General features: G+C 33.2%; 1 protein-coding gene across 1 annotated transcript in view; it reads left to right on the plus strand.

Annotated features, from left to right (window-relative positions):
* Positions 1-11988: 11988 nt before the first annotated feature.
* LOC141331750 (uncharacterized) overlaps positions 11989-18038 on the plus strand; it is a 31059-nt gene continuing 25009 nt past the window's right edge. The window contains exons 1-3 of the mRNA XM_073836780.1: positions 11989-11995; positions 14385-14550; positions 16958-17067. Coding sequence (XP_073692881.1) covers positions 11989-11995; positions 14385-14550; positions 16958-17067 — 283 coding nt within the window. The remainder of the gene's footprint in view (positions 11996-14384; positions 14551-16957; positions 17068-18038) is intronic.

Raw genomic sequence — 18038 nt, forward strand, 5'->3', positions numbered from 1 at the left:
CTTTTCCTGTAATAACTAATTACAGCTCTTTTCCTCCTCCTCCTCCTCAGAAAGAGCGGGAGAACTTCCTGTCCCATCACGTGCCGGGCGGCGACCGTCTGGTGACCCTCGCCCTCTGCCCCGAGGCCCTGACCACCGCAGAGCAGGTGGGACACGTGCGCTCCGCCCTGCGCCGCTGCATGGAGCTCCTGGAGTGCCTGATCAGCCGAGAGGTGGAGGAGATGGGCGAAGAGCTGGAGGGAGAGTACGAAAACCTGAGGAAGACCGTGAAGGACCGGCTCGGACACCTGGTGCACAGCACCGCAGCCCTGCTGGAGAACGGAGAAGGGGGCTGTCCGCCGTCCCCACCGCTTCAGTGCACCGAGGTACATGCACAGACACGCATTCCTGGCCAAACTCAATACTTTGAGCACGGCTGACTGCAAATCTGCAATTTCAGTTTGATAAAGAGTCATTTACGTGTAGATATCTAGAGTGCATAGGATTCCTGTTTGGACAGGGCCAAGGCTACACTCTTAAAAACAAAGGTGCTTCACGATGCCATAGAAGAACTTTTTTGTCTAAGTGCTTCCGTGAAGAACCTTTAACATCTGAAGAACTTTTTTGGTTCTTCAGATCATAAAAAGGTAGGAAAGATGGTTCTTTAAAGAACCATCTCTTTCTTACCTTTTTATAATCTGAAGAACTGTCTTTCGCCACAAAGAACCTTTTGTGAAACAGATGTTAAAGGTTTTTCAAGGAACCATTTAAACAAAAAAGGTTCTTCTATGGCATCGTGACGCACCTTTATTTTCAAGAGTGCACACACACCAAAATTAGCAGTTTTATTTCTATCTATGTTGTGAAGGTTTTTACTGTGGGGTTTGTTGATATATCATTTGCCTGGTTTTATTTTTGCATTTTGTCTGTTTCTGCAGATATAAATTATACTACATATCTTTATGAGGGCGTTTTCTCAAAATGAGTTTGTTTCTCCACTTCAGCAGAACTTACACATAACTTAGCATTTCTGAAGATGTTTACTGAGGGGTTTGTTCATAGATGTGACCCTGGAGCACAAAACCAGTCTTAAGTCGCATGGGTATATTTGTAGCAATAGCCAACAAAACATTGTGCAGGTCAAAATGATCAATTTTTCTTTAATGCCAAAAATCATTAGGATATTAAGATCATGTTCCATGAAGATATTTTGTAAATTTCCTAGCATAAATATATCAAAACGTAATCTTTGACTAGTAATATGCATTGCTAAGAACTTCATTTGGACAACTTTAAAGGAGATTTTCTGCACCCTCAGATTCAAGATTTTCAAATAGTTGTATCCTTATTCATTAAGCTTTCAGATGATATATAAGTCTTAATAAAAAAATAAAAAAAGATCCTTAGGACTGGTTTTGTGGTCCAGGGTCACATATAATCCAGCTGTGTTTTATTAGTGCTCTTGAATCATTTGCGTCTGTAGATTTCAATGACAATACACATATATTGACAGTTGTTTTTCTCAAAAATAGTGTTTCTCCAAATTTAGCAGTTTTATTCCTCTTTATATTCTTAAGATTTTCATAAACGGGTTTGTTGATATCATTCACATGATGTTTTATAACATTTTAGTCCTAAAAAAAAAGGTGAAAACTTTTTGTTTTCTGTCTGTTGACCATATTTTACATTAGTTATTATGTTTTGTAATGTAGTATCTTGCTTAATCAATATTCTGTGAAACTTATTAACTCAAATACACACCAGCTAAAAAATGGCCAAATATCATTCTGTCACTTTAGTTTCTGTTTTACTCTTTTAAAGCGGCTGATATCTGCGCTGAATCATTCTCATTGTTCACGTTGACATGCTGCTTGAAAGGAATGTTTCTTTCGGTTAACTCTGTATCCCGTGCTCTATTATTTGGCCTGCCGCAGTTGACACAGAAGCAGCGATAAGCATTTGGACGCTCATCAAACCCTTCCCAAACCGCGCCGCTAAACCCTAAATCCCTATTCCTGTAAGTCACAGGCCCTTCACAACCTGACAGCACTGTTGTACGAAAGCCTATTCACAACACCGCCCATCAAACAACCAAATTCAGCCGGGTTTAAAAACACTATACACTGTAAAAAAAGTTCGCCAGATTCAACTTAAAAACCTAAGTTGAGCAGCTGCCTTAAAATTTTAAGTTAAGTCAGCTTAAAACTACAAGTCATTTGAACTTATTACAATAAAAATGAGTTGATTTAACTTGAGTTGAAATGACTTAAGTTTTTAAGTTGAAACTGGTGAAAACTTTTTACAGTGTAGAGACTAATTTCAAAAATGTGACCCTGGAGCACAAAACCAGTCTTAAGTCGCTGGGGTATATTTGTAGCAATAGCCAAAAATACATAGTATGGGTCAAAATTATTGATTTTTCTTTTATGCCAAAAATCATTAGGAAATTGAGTAAAGATCATGTTCCATGAAGATTTTTTGTAAAATTCCTACTATAAATATATCAAAATGTAATTTTTGATTTGTAATATGCATTGTTAAGAACCTAATTTGGACAACTTTAAAGGTGATTTTCTCAGTCTTTTAGATTTTTTTGCATCCTCAGATTTCTGATTTCAAATAGATGTATCTCAGCCAAATATTGTCCTATCCTAACAAACCAGACATCAATGGAAAGCTTATTTATTGAGCTTTCATATGATGTATAAATCTCAGTTTTGTCAAATTTAACCTTATGACTGATTTTGTGGTCCAGGGTCACAAATATGTCATGCAATAAATAAATAAAAGTACAATGAAATGAGGTGTGAAATAATGAAATACAACCTAAAATGAAACATACCAATATATCACAAAATAATTAAATATGTAATTAAATATTGCAAAAAACAAAAAAAAATATAAGCATACAGTAAGAACAAATATATAAATTAGGTGTAAAATATATTTATGCAACAGTGACCTGATATACAATGTGAAATATACCTTGAAATAAAAACTGCCGCTTTTACTTGTCTAAATTAAAGCTGATTTTATGCCTAATTTATGCTTACATTTCACTGTATGTCTATTTTTTGCAGCATTCCATGACATAAATATAATTTCATTACTCATATATAACATTTTTTTTAATGAATCCATAATTAGAGTAAATGCATTAAACTTGGAACTGATACATTTATACAAATGCAATTAAAAAAACACATGCTAGAACATACTAGTATGTTAAAGTAAATTCTTTGAGATTGAAAGCTGAAAAAAAGCTTTTCATTGATGTATGCTGCCCTCCAAAGGCAAAGCGCAGTAACTACACATTTGTTCAAAATTGAATCAAGGCTTAAAATGGACTTTGTGACAACTGTTTTGTCTTGTGGCAAAGTCTCCTGGTTCAATTTTGTCCCGTTTCAGAGAAACAAGAGTGTCAACATGTTCGACTGGCTGTTGTAAAAACTTTAAAGGCATTTTTCTCAGTTTCAGTGTTGGAGCAGTTACTGCACTTTGCCTTTGGAGGGCAGTATGATTTGTTAGGATGGGACAATAGTTGGCCGAGATACAACTATTCGAAAATCTGGAATCTGAGGGTGCTCTCAAAATCTAAATACTGAGAAAATCACCTTTAAAGTTGTCCAACTGAAGTTCTTAGCAATGCATATTACTGATCAAAAATTTGATATATTTACAGTATGAAATGTACAAAATATCTTCATGGAGCATGATCTTTACTTAATATCCTAATGATTTTTGGCATAAAAGAAAAATTTATTTTGACCCATGCAATGTTTTGTTGGCTATTGCTACAGATATACCTGTGCTACTTAACCAAAGACACTTTAGGCAAAAACATTGTTTTTTTTTTCATGCACCTGTCAAGATTTGGGCCTTTTTAGTTTTTCATAGTGTTTCTTTTATTCAGACCAGTGGAAAGAAAACACCCAAAAGACACTGTTAAGTGTTTCTTTTATTGCACTTTATCTATTTGTGTCAATAGATTTCAATTACAATACAGATTTTTAAAGGCTGTTTTCTCAAAATTATCCACTTCAGCAGCACTTACACACACCACACTTTACATTTGCATTCCTGACTATTCCCCAAATCATTTTAAAGTTTATTCTGAATTATGTTGTGACAAAATGAGATGCCCAAAACCCCCTCTGTAAAAACATTTGACTCTAATATGTCAAAAAATGTAAACAAGAGTTTTGAAACTGACTTCATCCAGTGTTTAGATTTCTGTATTAGAAATGTATGCAAATTAGCGCATATTTCATTAAATGATGCTTCATTTGCATATTTAGAACTTACATTTTAGAAAACTTGTAATACAAAAAATGTTCGCAATTATCAATGTAATCAATAAGCTGCCTAAGTAAGGTCATAACTAGGGCTGGGACACGATTAATCGCGATTAATCGCATCCAAAATAAAAGTTTATGTTAACATACTAAATGTGTGTTTACTGTGTATATTTATTATGTGTATATATAAATACACACACATACATGTAAAGCCTTTAAAAAATACTTATATGTGTGGATAGTTATATTTGTATTTAATTTAGATTATATATAGAATTATAAATATTTTATTTATTTTAATTTAATTTTTATTTTCAGTTTTCTTTAATATACATGTTTGTGTGTGTATTTATACATACGTTATATATACACACAGTACACACACATACAGTATGCAATCATAAACTTTTATTTTGGATGCGATTAATCGCGATTAATCGTTTCCCAGCCCTAGTCATAACTATTAGTAATTTTTTTTTACCCTATTCACCCTCAGTGTCTCGCCTTAAGACTTGCCTGGTTTTGTGCTCCAGGGTCACATATATGAACAAACCCCTCAGTAAAAAATCTTCAGAATATAGAGAGGAATAAAATGCTAAGTTTGGTGTGTGTAAGTTCTGGTAAATTAGAGAAACAAACTCATTTCGAGAAAACGCCCTCATAAAGATATGTATTATAATTTAAATCTAAATCGATCATTCTGACCCATAAAGTGTATTTTCGGCTATTGCTACAAATATACCCGCACTACGTAAGACCAGGGTCACATATTGTTATATAAAATATACTTTTACAAGAGTTAAGACTGAATAATTCAATAAGACAATTCATGTAAAAGTAAGTATAAATGTAGGAGATCCTGTTCAATTCTGGCATCAGCTCATTCGTAGTAAAGTTGCAGTCAGCGTCACTGTTTGCCAATGCAGTTTGTTACAGTAACAGCTGAAGCAGCGTCACACTGACTCACTGACACTGTAGGTACGTTAGTGGCGATGCTACTTTTAGTTGCTGACCCTCCAACGCTGTCCAGCGGATCTCCTACGTCAGGAAGTGCGGCAGACGAGCGCCAGCAAATGAAGCCCATCGCAGTAAACCAAACATTTCCTATGAACAGACATTTGGCTCGTGATCAGAAAGTCACTTTACGTTGGATCTGAGCGTGTTGGCGTGAAGTGCGCGTCTCATCTATTTCTGTGCCCTGTGACGCCAGAAATTGACCACAGAGTGGGTGTGTAAATTTGTATTTTATCTAGAACCTCTGCGGATACAGACTGCTGATGACTTTATTTAACTCTACTGTTCTCACACACACACACACACACACACACACACACACACACACACACACACACACACACACACACACACACACACACACACACACACACACACACACACACACACACACACACCAAGAAAAGTGTGCCGTTATATTAGTTACTCACTTCCAGGTATAAATGATCTGGATCGTAAAAAATACCCATTACATCAACTATTGTTCGAATCTTTGGATGCTTAAGAGGAGATACAGCAGGTTTTTTTCCATGCACCTGTCAAGATTTTAGGCTTTTTGGTTTTCCATAAAGTGTTTTTTCAGACTAGAGGAAAGAAACCATCCAAAAGACACTGTTAAGTCTTTCTTTTATAGCACTTTATCTATTTGTGTCAATAGATTTCAATTGCAACACAGATTTTTAAAGGCCAAGAGTTTTTGTTTTATTCCTGTCTATATCCTGAAGGTTTTTATAAAAAATAAATATAGTGTTTTTGTCTGTTTTATGGCGTGACCAAATGAGATACCCAAGAAAAGTGTGCAGTTATATTAGTTACTCACTTCAAATGTGACCCTGGAGCACAAAACCAGTCTTAAGTCGCTGGGGTATATTTGTAGCAATAGCCAAAAATACATTGTATGGGTCAAAATTATTGATTTTTCTTTTATGCCAAAAATCATTAGGAAATTAAGTAAAGATCATGTTCCATGAAGATTTTTTGTAAAATTCCTACTGTAAACCTATCAAAATGTCATTTTTGATTAGTAATATGCATTGTTAAGAACTTAATTTGGACAACTTTAAAGGTGTTTTTCTCAGTATTTTGATTTTTTGCACCCTTAGATTTCAGATTTTCAAATAGATGTATCTCGGACAAATATTGTCCTATCCTAACAAACCATACATCAATAGAAAGCTTATTTATTGAGCTTTCATATGATGTATACATCTCAGTTTTGTAAAATTGAACCTTATGACTGGTTTTGTGGTCCAGGGTCACAAATGATCTGGATCATAAAAAATGACCATTACATGAACTATTGTTTGAATCTTTGGAACGCTTAAGGGAAGACACTGCAGGCAAAATGCTGTTTTTTCATGCACCTGTCAAGATTTTGGGCTGTGTTTTTTCAGACTGGTGGGAAGAAAACATCTAAAAGACACTGTTAAGTGTTTCTTGTATAGCGCTTTATCTATTTGTGTCAATAGATTTCAATTACAATACAGATTTTTAAAGGCCAAGAGTTTTCTCCTACACTGAGCCATAAATCTCCACTTCAGTAGCTCTTACACACACCACACTTTACATTTGTATTCCTGTCTATATCCTGAAGGTTTTTACAGAGGGGTTTGTTCATATATAATTAGCTTAGTTTTATATAACATTTTATTCCCCCAAAAATATTAAAAATATAGTGTTTCCTGTCCAAGTTTTTTTCTGAATTATGGAGTGACAAAATGACAAATTCCCTCTGTAAAAACATTTGACTCTAATATGTCAAAAAAAAATTAAACAAGAGTTTTGAAACTGACTTCATCCAGTGTTTAGATTTTTGTACTAGAAATGTATGCAAATTAGTGCATATCTCATTAAATGATGCTTCATTTGCATATTTAGACCTAACATTTTAGAAAACTTGCAATACAAAAAATGTTTGCAATTATCAATGTAATCAATCAACTGAGTAAGTAAGGTCATAACTATTAGTTAATTTCTCTTTTTTTTTTTTTTTTTTTTTTTTTTTTTACCCTATTCACCTTAAGATTTGTTTATGTTTTGGAGTTTTGGAAAGAAATCTCATGTGGTAACCATTTATGTATTAAAAAATACAATACAACAGTGAAATATTATTGCAGTGCAAAACAGCTGAATTTTCAGCATCATTGCTCCAGTCTTTATTCTAATGATTTGCTGCTCAAGAAACAATTCTGATTATTATCAATGTTGAAAATAGTTGTGCTGCCCAACAGTTTTGAGGAAACCGTCATACTTTTTTTTTTTTTTTGGATTTACAGATGAATAGAACGTTCAAATGAAAAGATTAATGTGTTTTGATCAATTGAATGCATCCTTGATGAATAAGTAGTAATTTTTGTTTTTAAATCTTACTGACTTTTGGCTAATGTTAGTGTATCACGGTTTTCACAGAAATCTAATAAAGTAATTTTACAATATTACTGTTTTTAATGATTTTTTTATCAATTAAACCCAGCCTTGCTGAGGATAAGAGACTTCTTTCAAAGGCATTGAAAATCTGATAACATTAACCAATATCAAATAACCTGGTTACTTTCATTTTTAATAAATGTACACATACGAGTGCACCACTGAGTTCACAGTAAGGCCAGGAGCATGTGTTTATAAAGTAAAGAGGCTCGGGTTTATCTCACGTTGTTGTGTCTGCTGTCATTTTCAGGGTCAGGATGAAGTGGAAGGTAGTTTTGCTGCTAAACTCTGGACCTACAGAGTTCTGCTGGAGCTCATCCACTGGACTGATTCTGCCTCTCAAACCCTTCACTTATTCCACAGCGAGAAACAAGGCCAGCAGCAGCTCCTCTAGGCTCCAGACGTGCGGATCCTGGCCTGTTTTCCTGAACTAAACACCATATTCATTGGAGAATCAGTGTTGTTTAGTGCAGGACCATGTTTAGTGCAAGGAAAACTAGCGCAGGTCCTTCAACGCAGATCCAGACCGTAGATAGACGTCTAGAACACAATCTGAATGAGGTGACGCTTGGATTAAATCTTTAGTTTAGATGAAGATGATTTCAGGACTGAAATTCATTATTAAAATGTACAGATAATGTACTCAGCCCCTTGTCATCCAAGATGTTCATGTCTTTCTTTCTTCAGTCATAAAGAAATTCTGTTTTTTGAGGAAAACATGTCAGGAATGTTCTCCATATAGTGGACTTCTATGGTGCCCTGAGTTTGAACTTTCAAAATGCAGTTTAAATGCAGCTTCAAAGGACTCTAATCGATCCCAGCCGAGGAAGAAACAATTTATTGAGTCAACTTAAAATAATTTGTTACCCGGCTGCCTTAAAATCTAAGTTCAGTCAACTTAAAAAAAAAAAAAAAAAAAAAAAAACAGTTTAGTCAACTTGAAATGTTAAGTTTTCCCTAGGTAACAACTTGGATATTGGAGTTGATTCAACTTACAATTTTAAGGCAGCTGGGTAACCTACCATTTTCTAGTTTAGTCAACTCGAATATCTAAGTTGGCATTTAGTACAACTTAAAATTTCAAGTTGAGTGAACTTATTGAAATTGTTTTAAGTTGACTCAACAAATTTGAAGTTTTTTTTCACAGTGAAGGGTCTTATCTATTGAAACGATCGGTAATTTTCTCAAAAAAAAAAAAAAAAAAAAATATATATATATATATATACTTTTGAACCTCAAATGCTCGTCTTGTCTAGCTCTGCGTGCACTCTGTGTATTCCGGTTCAAGACGGTTAGGGTATGTCGAAAAACTACCATCTCATTTTCCAACTTCAAGATTACATCTTACATCGCTGTTTACCTTTTTTGTAAAGGCCATTTGACCTTCTTTGTTGAGTCAACTTAAAATAATTTGCTACCCTGCTGCCTTAAAATTTTACGTTCAGTCAACTCAAATAAGTTTAGTCAACTTGAAATGTTAGGTAGTACTAAGTGACAACTTAGATATTTGAGTTGACTTAACAAAAAAAAATGTTTGTTAATCTGAAAAGCTGGGCAAGTTACCCAGCTGCCTTAAAATTTTAAGTTGAATCAACTTAAATATCTAAATGGTTACTTAGTACAACTTAGTACAACCTTCTTTGCATGTTCACCTTGTAAACACTGGGTTGGTACTTCTACAGCGATGTAGGATGATTTTGAAGTTGGAGGAGAACATGAGATGAGACTTTTTCGACATACTTTAACTGTCTTGAAACGGAATACACAGAGTGCTAGACAAGACCATCATTTGAGGTTAAAAAGTATATACATTTAATTTTTTTTTAGAAAATCACCAATTGTTTTGCTAGATAAGACCCTTCTTCCTCGACTGGGATCATTTAGAGTCCTTTGAAGCTTCATTTTGGAAGTTCAAACTCTGGGGCACCATAGAAGTCCACTATATGGAGAACATTCCTGAAATGTTTTCCTCATAAAACATAATTTCTTCACCAGTGAAGAAAGACACGAACATCTTGGATGACGACGGAGTGAGTACATTCTCTGTAAATCTATGTTCTGGAAGTGAACTACTCCTTTAACAAGCATAATTTGGTGTAAAGCTTGGTTAAAAAATGAGCATAAATGGTGTTTTTTTCCAAAAAAATAGCCTTTGAAAACATTTGCTTGAAGACTTGTTTTCAAAGATGTTTATTTTATACCCCAATGACAAATAGTTGGTCTTGCTTTATAAATCTCTCAGTATTTTAGATTGGATTTATGCTTAAAACAACAACAAAACGATCTGTTTGGGGTGAAGTAAAAACATTTAAGATGCTCTCTGAAAACAAGGTTTGAAATCTTCTAAAAACTCATCATCTGATTTTATTGTCTACGGTCTTGATATTGTGTGAAATGCAGATCTATAATAATGTGCTGTGCTCAAGGTCTAATACGGTAGCGCTTGACGGGATTGAACCATTAGGGCTCTTCTGTGAAATACATCACCGGCTTCACACACGCTTCAACCTTACTTACACACGTCTTAGATGATTTTACCATTGGTGTCAAAAAATTCTTAAACATTTACCTGTAGAAATCAGCAGAGGTCAGTATTGAGTTCTTCAATGGAGGAACCATCTCTCAGTCCAAAACCATAAGACTTTATTTGGACAACACAAACATCACATGCTGAAGAATTTTTACATGGTTCTGCTTCAAACAGTGAAAGCTGACAGTGAACAGAAGCTGTCAAGCATCAAAATGCACCAAAAATAGCCGCACTTGACAAATCTTAATGCATGTAGGCCTACTGTAAATAAGATTTGAGATCTACACAGCAGAAGAACAGAGAGTTTATGGTCACTTTATGTTTTCACTGTATGATAAAAAGCAGAGTGAACATTTCCAATATGGAATATAAAATAAATTAAGCGATTGCAACTTTTTATTTTACAGTTCTGACATTTTTCTCACAAAGTTCATATCTGGCTTATATTTGACTTTTTTCTTGCGTTTCTCAAAATTGTGAGATGTACATTCAGAATCATGAGACAAAGGCCAATTGCAAGATATAAACTCTGAATTGCGAGATATGATTTTGTAGATATGATCCTAAGTTTACTGTCACAATTGTGAGAAACAAAACACTAAAAAAAAAACAATTTGTTGAGTTAACTTAAAATAATTTGTTATTCTGCTGCCTTAACATTTTAAGTTCAGTCAACTCTAAGTTTACTCAACTTGAAATGTTAAGTTGTACTAAGTGACAACTTAGATATTTGAGTTGAATTAACAAATAAAAATGGTTTGTTAAACTTAAAAGGTGGGCAAGTTACCCCACTGTAACTTTTGAGTCAAATTTGTTGATTCAACTTAAAACAATTTGTTACCTTGCTGCCTTAATTTTAAGTTCAGTCAACTCAAATAAGTTCACTCAACTTGAAATTTTAAGTTGTACTAAGTGTCAACTTAGATATTCAAGTTGTAAGTTCAAGCCTTAAAATTGTAAGTTGAATCAACTCAAATATCCAAGTTGTCACTTAGCAAAACTTAACATTTTAAGTTGACTAAACATTTTTTTTAAGTTGACTAAACTTAAAATTTTAAGGCAGCCGGGTAACAAATTATTTTAAGTTGACTCACAATTTTAAGGCATCTCACTGTAAAAAAAATATTAAGTTGAATCAACTCAAATATCTAAATTGTTACTTAGTACAACTTAACATTTCAATTTGACTAAACTTTTTTTTAAGTTGACTGAACTTAAAATTTTAAGGCAGCTGGGTAACAAATAATTTTAAGTTGACTTGAGAAATAGTTTTTTTTACAGTGCAGCTGCCTTAAAATTTTAAGTTGAATCAACTCAAATGTATAAATTGTTACTTAGTACAACCTAACATTTTAAGTTGGCTAAACTTTTTTGAGTTGACTGAACTTCAAATTTTAAGGCATAGAGGCAAACAAATTAGTTAAGTTGACTCAAGAAATGATTTTTTTTACAGTGCAGCTGCCTTGAAATTTTAAGTTGAATCAAATTTCTAAATTGTTACTTAGTACAACTTAACATTTCAAGTTGACTAAACTTTTATTTAAGTTGACTGAACTTAAAATTTTAAGGCAGCTGGGTAACAAATAATTTTAAGTTGACTTGAGAAATAGTTTTTTTTACAGTGCAGCTGCCTTAAAATTTGAAGTTGAATCAACTCAAATATCTAAATTCCTACTTAGTACAACCAAACATTTTAAGTTGGCTAAACATTTGAGTTGACTGCACTTAAAATTTTAAGGCATGGAGGGTAACTAATTATTTAAGTTGACTCAAGAATTTTAATTTTTTTAATTTTTACAGTGAGCTGCCTTAAAATTTGAAGTTGAATCGACTCAAATATCTAAATTGTTACTTAGTAAGTTGGTTAAACTTTTTTTTTTTTTAAAGGCAGCGAGGTAACAAATTATTTTAAGTTGACTCAACAAATAGTTTTTTACAGTGAAGAAAGTTGTGTACATTACTAGTATCATTTCACCCACAAACAAACTAACAAAGTTTGACGTTTACCTTTTTTTTTTAGGTTAGATATAAAGATGATAACAGTTAATAGTTGTGCTCTGATTGTTTCACATATATTAAAACAATGTGACCCATGTCCTGAGATGCATACAATTGTGAAAACCCAAGAACTAACCGGTTAGTTAGTGAGCCATTAGTGATCAAACGCAGCTTTGTGACCTGCAAAACCAAACCTACTAACCTCTTACTGTACTAACTAATGATGTAGCAAACCGCCTGTGACTTAGACTGTGAATTACTGTATGATTGAAGTCAGATTTCATTGTGAACTAAATCCAAATCAAAGGCATTACTGAATAGTGAAGACAATAGTGTTATTTTTAGACTGTAGTCTATAGACTTGCAACCAAAAATCTGAATTATTAATATATTAATGTCATTATTTATTCATTTTTACTGAGATGTCTTGTAAATGTAACACTGTGATGCTTTTCTCTGCTATTAATAAACCAGCGTAGCTCCTGGCGACTAACTCTGAGGTTGTGAATGCTGTGAATCTGTGGTCGTATCTGGAGGTTTATGCACTGTTTGTCTGATCTGAATGAAGTCGCTGCACGTTTGTCGTCCGAACGTCTCTCGGGGTCGGTTTTATCTGTGAGAAACACACACTAACGAAGCTTTGCAGCAGAACGTTCAGCTCATATTCCTCACATTCTCTATTTTGTTATATTATTGATCACAGTATCATGTATTTGTCTATATTAATCAATAAATTATGGGATGAAACTCAGTGTGTGAGTATTCTTTGCATGCCTGCTGTGTTTGTGTGTAATAGATGGTTTTTGAATGTGAGAAAGAAAGAAATGCTTCCCAGTTTCCACAATTTTACAGAAATTGCAAAATATAAAACATTAGCAAAATTTAAATCATTAAAAATATAATATATTAAAGCTACTCTAAAAATTATCCTGGGTTTTTATCATTTCATTAATTGTTTCACTAATATTTTACACATTTTCATGTGACCATTTAAAATTAAAAACAGTAATAAACTCACACTTTACATTTTAATATCAATATTACAAATAAATATAATGCATTACTTTGTAGCAAGTGTATATACATATTTATAGTGTATTGCAGTGTATATTTTTTTCATTTCATTAGTATTACAATAATATTTAGTTACATATACTGGAAGGATTGTAATGTGTGAGCAGTAATAATGTTTTAATATATATATAAGATTTTTAAAAGTCACATTTATTTGAACAAAAATACAAAAAAAAAAACCTGTAATATTGTGAAATATTATTTTAATTTAAAATGACTGTTTTCTATGTGAAAATATTTAAAAATGTAATTTATTCCTGTGATACAAAGCTGATTTTCAGCATCATTACTCCAGTCTTCAGTGTCACATGATTCTTTAAAAATCATTCTAATATGCTGATTTATTATCAATGTTGAAAACAGTTGCTGATTTTTTTTTTTTGGAACCTGTGATACTTTTTTCCAGGATTCTTTGATCAATAAAAGGTTAAAAAAGAACAGCATTTATTTGAAATAGAAAGGTTTTCTTTTTTTCTTTTTGAAAGAAATTAATACTTTTATTGATCAAGGATGTGTTAAATTAATAAAAAAGTGATAGCATAGATTTACGTTGTTAGAAAAGATTTATAGTTTTAAAAAAATATCGTTCTTTTTAACCTTTTGTTCATCAAGAAACTGATTTTAAAAAAAGTTTAAAACATTGTTAATTCTAATAATAAATCAGCATATTAGAATTATTTCTGAAGGACCATGTGACACTGAAGACTGGAGTAACAGCTGATAAAAATTCAGCTTTTCATCACAGGAATAAATTATATTTTAAAGTATATTATAATAAAAAACATTATTTTATATTGTAATAACAATTTGCAATATTACTATTTCTGTATTTTTGATCAAATAAATGAGATGAGCATAAAAGACTTCTTTAAAAAAACAAAACAAAAAAAAGAGCTTAGAAAATGCCATGATTTTTTTAAGATTGCATTATTTTGCATCTATTTTTCAAGGCCTGGATTTTCTTTTCTATTTAATTCCTTCATATCTGTAGGTTTCCCTTGACTTGATCATAAATAATACTGCCTATAATGTCACTGAATGATCACAATGATGTTTTATTGAAGTCAGTGTCTGTTGGAGCCCATCTCAGGGCCTGGCCAGCTCGGAGCTGCTGCGCATGCGCACCGGAGCAGCGCTAATGGCGGAGAGCGTGCGGTCGCCGTTCGATTACCGGGAGCCCCCGACCCTCGACAGCGACGGGGATGGCAGCAAGCCGCCGCCACCGCGAGGGTCAGTCACTTTCGCTGGGGAAACGGATCGTGCCGTTTGTTTCGGGGGAAGTGCTCGGATTAGCGTGCGTGCTAACGGTTAGCCGGTCCGGTTCTGTTGTCCTCGTGCACACGCCGCGATGAGAGCAAAACCCGCGTCCGTTGTAGCAAACGACGCCTTTCTCGTGCTCCGAGCTCGCGCGTATCTTTACTATGTTATTTTTCCGTTGCTCTTTACCGGGTCGCGTAAATGTCAGATGCCGCGGCGACTCGAACGATTAGCAAAACACTACGCGAGTGCGCGAGACCTGTCAGCGCGTGCACGGACACTGCTGCTGGGCGCGCTCACGTGTGCAAGCGACCGTTACAACAATTCACCATGGTAACCGAATCGAGCGATATATTTATCCGAGCGATAGCGATTATTTGCGTGTCAAAGTGTCCGATAATCCGATTTTACTGGGTTTAATTCTGTATTTGATGCAATAACTAACCAAACAAACAGGTAAAACATAATATGCTGTTTAAGTTTAATAGTAGTAATCATCATATATATACCTATGCAGTAATGTTATCTAAATTAGGAAGCGTAATACTCATTTTTAATATACTAATAATGAAATTAGTATGTGTTATTGTTATCATAATATTCCCAGTATGTTCTAATGATGTTTATAAAAATTTAGCAGATAAAAGCATTCCATAAACGATAAATAAATAACGTTGTTAAAAACGTTGAACGCACATTCTATTAATGTTGCTTGTGAATGTTTATCATAACATTTAGAGAACCTTGCTACAACCTACACTCATCTTAGATTTTTTTGTCTTGTTTCCAGCCAAAATTTATTTTATTATTATTTTCTTGTTTTTAGAAAAACAAGTCAGAATTTTTTGATTCAATCATTTTTAGATATTTTCACTGGAAACAAGACAAAAAAAATCTAAGTTAAAAAGAACAACGCTTTTCACCAAAGCCTACAGATTTCACTTCAATACTGGTTAAAGATAAACTTCACTAAACTACACTGCAAAAAAAATGCTTTTCTTACTTAGATGTTTTTGTCTTGTTTCCAGCCAAAATATCTCAAAATTATTGAATCAAGAAGGAAAAAACAAGTCTAAATTAAGTGAGGTTTTGCTTGAAACAAGTAAAATAATCTGCCAATGGAGTAAGAGAAAATAATCTTATTTTCTGTTTGAAATAATATTTTTTTTGGCAGATTATTTAGCTTGTTCTAAGCAAAGACTCACTTAATTTTGACTTGTTTTTTTTTTCTGAAAACAAGATAATTTTTACTCATGTAGAAAAATTATTTTTGATTTTTAAAAAAAGACAAAAAATCTAAGTAAGAAAAGCACTTTTTGCAATGCACAAAGCCTACAGATTTCACTGCAATACTGGTTAAAGATAAACTTCTCTAAACTACAGTGCAAAAAATGCTTTTCTTAATTAGATGTTTTTGTCTTGTTTTCAGCCAAAATATCTGAAAATTCTTAAGTCAAGAAGTAAAAATTATTTTGCTTCAAAATTAGGTGAGTTTTTGCTTAGAACAAGCAAAATAATCTTATTTCAAACAGAAAACGAGATAATTTTTTCTCACCCCATTGGCAGATAATATTTAGCTAGTTTCAAGCAAAAATGCACTTAATTTTGACTTTTTTTCTGAAAACAAGACAATTTTTACTCGTGTAGAAAATCCTTTTTGATTCAATAACTTTTAGAAATTTCGACTGGAAACAAGACAAAAAAATCTAAGTAAGAAAAGAGCTTTTTGCAGTGCACAAACCCTACAGATTTCACTTCAATACTGGTTAAAGATAAACTTCACTAAACTACACTGCAAAAAAAAAAAAAAATGCTTTTCTTACTTAGATTTTTTCATCTTATTTCCAGCTAAAAAATCTTAAACCAAAGAAGGAAGTCTAAATTAGGTTAGAGTTTTTGCTTGAAACAAGCTAAATAATCTGCCAGTGGGATAAGATATAAATGATATTGTTTTCTATTTGAAATAAGATTTTTTTTTTTTATCTTACCCCATTGGCAGATTATTGAGCTTGTTTCAAGCAAAAACTCACTTCATTTTGACTTGTTTTTTTCTGAAAACTAAAATTATTTTTTACTTTCTTGATTTAAGAATTTGTACATATTTTGGCTGGAAACAAGTCAAAAAATCTAAGTAAGAAAAGCATTTAGCAGTGTATGTGTAATTGCAGTCATATTTATTTATTGTTATTAATACCTTTTTCTTCCATAAGTCACAAGAGTCATTAGTCTGAATCGGTTTGCATGATCGTATCTGCGCTGTGTCCTGAAGTGTTCGTTCGGTTAGTGTTAGTGTGAATCATCAGTGTGACTGCAGTGTGATGGTAAAGGCCTGTAGTAGTGCGTCTGATGGCGTGATGCGGTGTGTTTGTGTTTTGCACAGGCGTGTGTGCGGCAGGAAGAGGAAGGGGACGCCGGTGAAGGTGTGTGACAGAGCGGCGTATGTGACGGAGGATGAGGAGGAGAGTCTGTCTGAACACAGTTATAGCCCAGGTACTGAAATATACTATCAACTGCATGCCTTCTGTCATCTTATTGATAGTTTAGAGTGTGTTTTCATCAAATAAAAGCTCTTTATTGTAATTAAACAAACATTCACCTTCAGCTGGTGCTTCATGTGTGGTTTTGCTGTCAAATCCTGGCTGATTTTTGTCAGAATAACTGTAGTAATATTTCCAGATGAACACTTACTAGGCTTTACTTGATTCTCTATCAATCATTTTTTGTCTCAATTCTAATTATCAGGATCTTTTGAGGAATGTTTGTTTCTAGAAGCTTTACTTTCAGTGTTCCTCAGTGGAGGAATGATCTTCTCAAGCCTCCAAAACATCTCACATCTTTTGAGGAACGTTTATTTGTTCATCTCTCAATCATCATTGGATTGGATTGCATTATATGTTTGGATCAATCTCATCTTGCTAAGACATATTGGATTTACATTATTTTATGTCAGTGTCTGCTCTATCCTAAAAAATAATCTCATTGATATACACTGACGCTCAAAAGTTTGAGATCAGTAAGACTTGTAATGTTTTTTAAAGTCTCTTCTGCTCATCAAGGTTGTGTTCATTTGATCAAAAATACAGAAAAAACAGTAATATTGCCAAATGTTATTACAATATAAAATAATGTTTTTTTATTTTAATATACTTTAAAATATAATTTGTTCCTGTGATGCAAAGCTGAGTTTTCATCAGCTGTTGCAGAAATCATTCTAAAATACTGATTTATTATTAGAATTATGAATGTTGGAAACAGTATTATTTTTTGGAACCTGTGATTCTTTTTTTTTTTTTTCAGGATTCTTTGATGAATTACAAGTTAAAAGGAACAGCATTTGTTCAAAATAAAAATATTTTCTAACAGTGTAAATCTATGCTATTGCTTTTCATTAATTTAACACATCTTTGGTAAGCAAAAGTATTAATTTCTTCAAAAAAGAAAAAGAATAAACATTTACTGAC

This window comes from Garra rufa, chromosome 3 (assembly GCF_049309525.1).
Source record: "Garra rufa chromosome 3, GarRuf1.0, whole genome shotgun sequence".
Classification (NCBI taxonomy): Eukaryota; Metazoa; Chordata; class Actinopteri; order Cypriniformes; family Cyprinidae; genus Garra; species Garra rufa.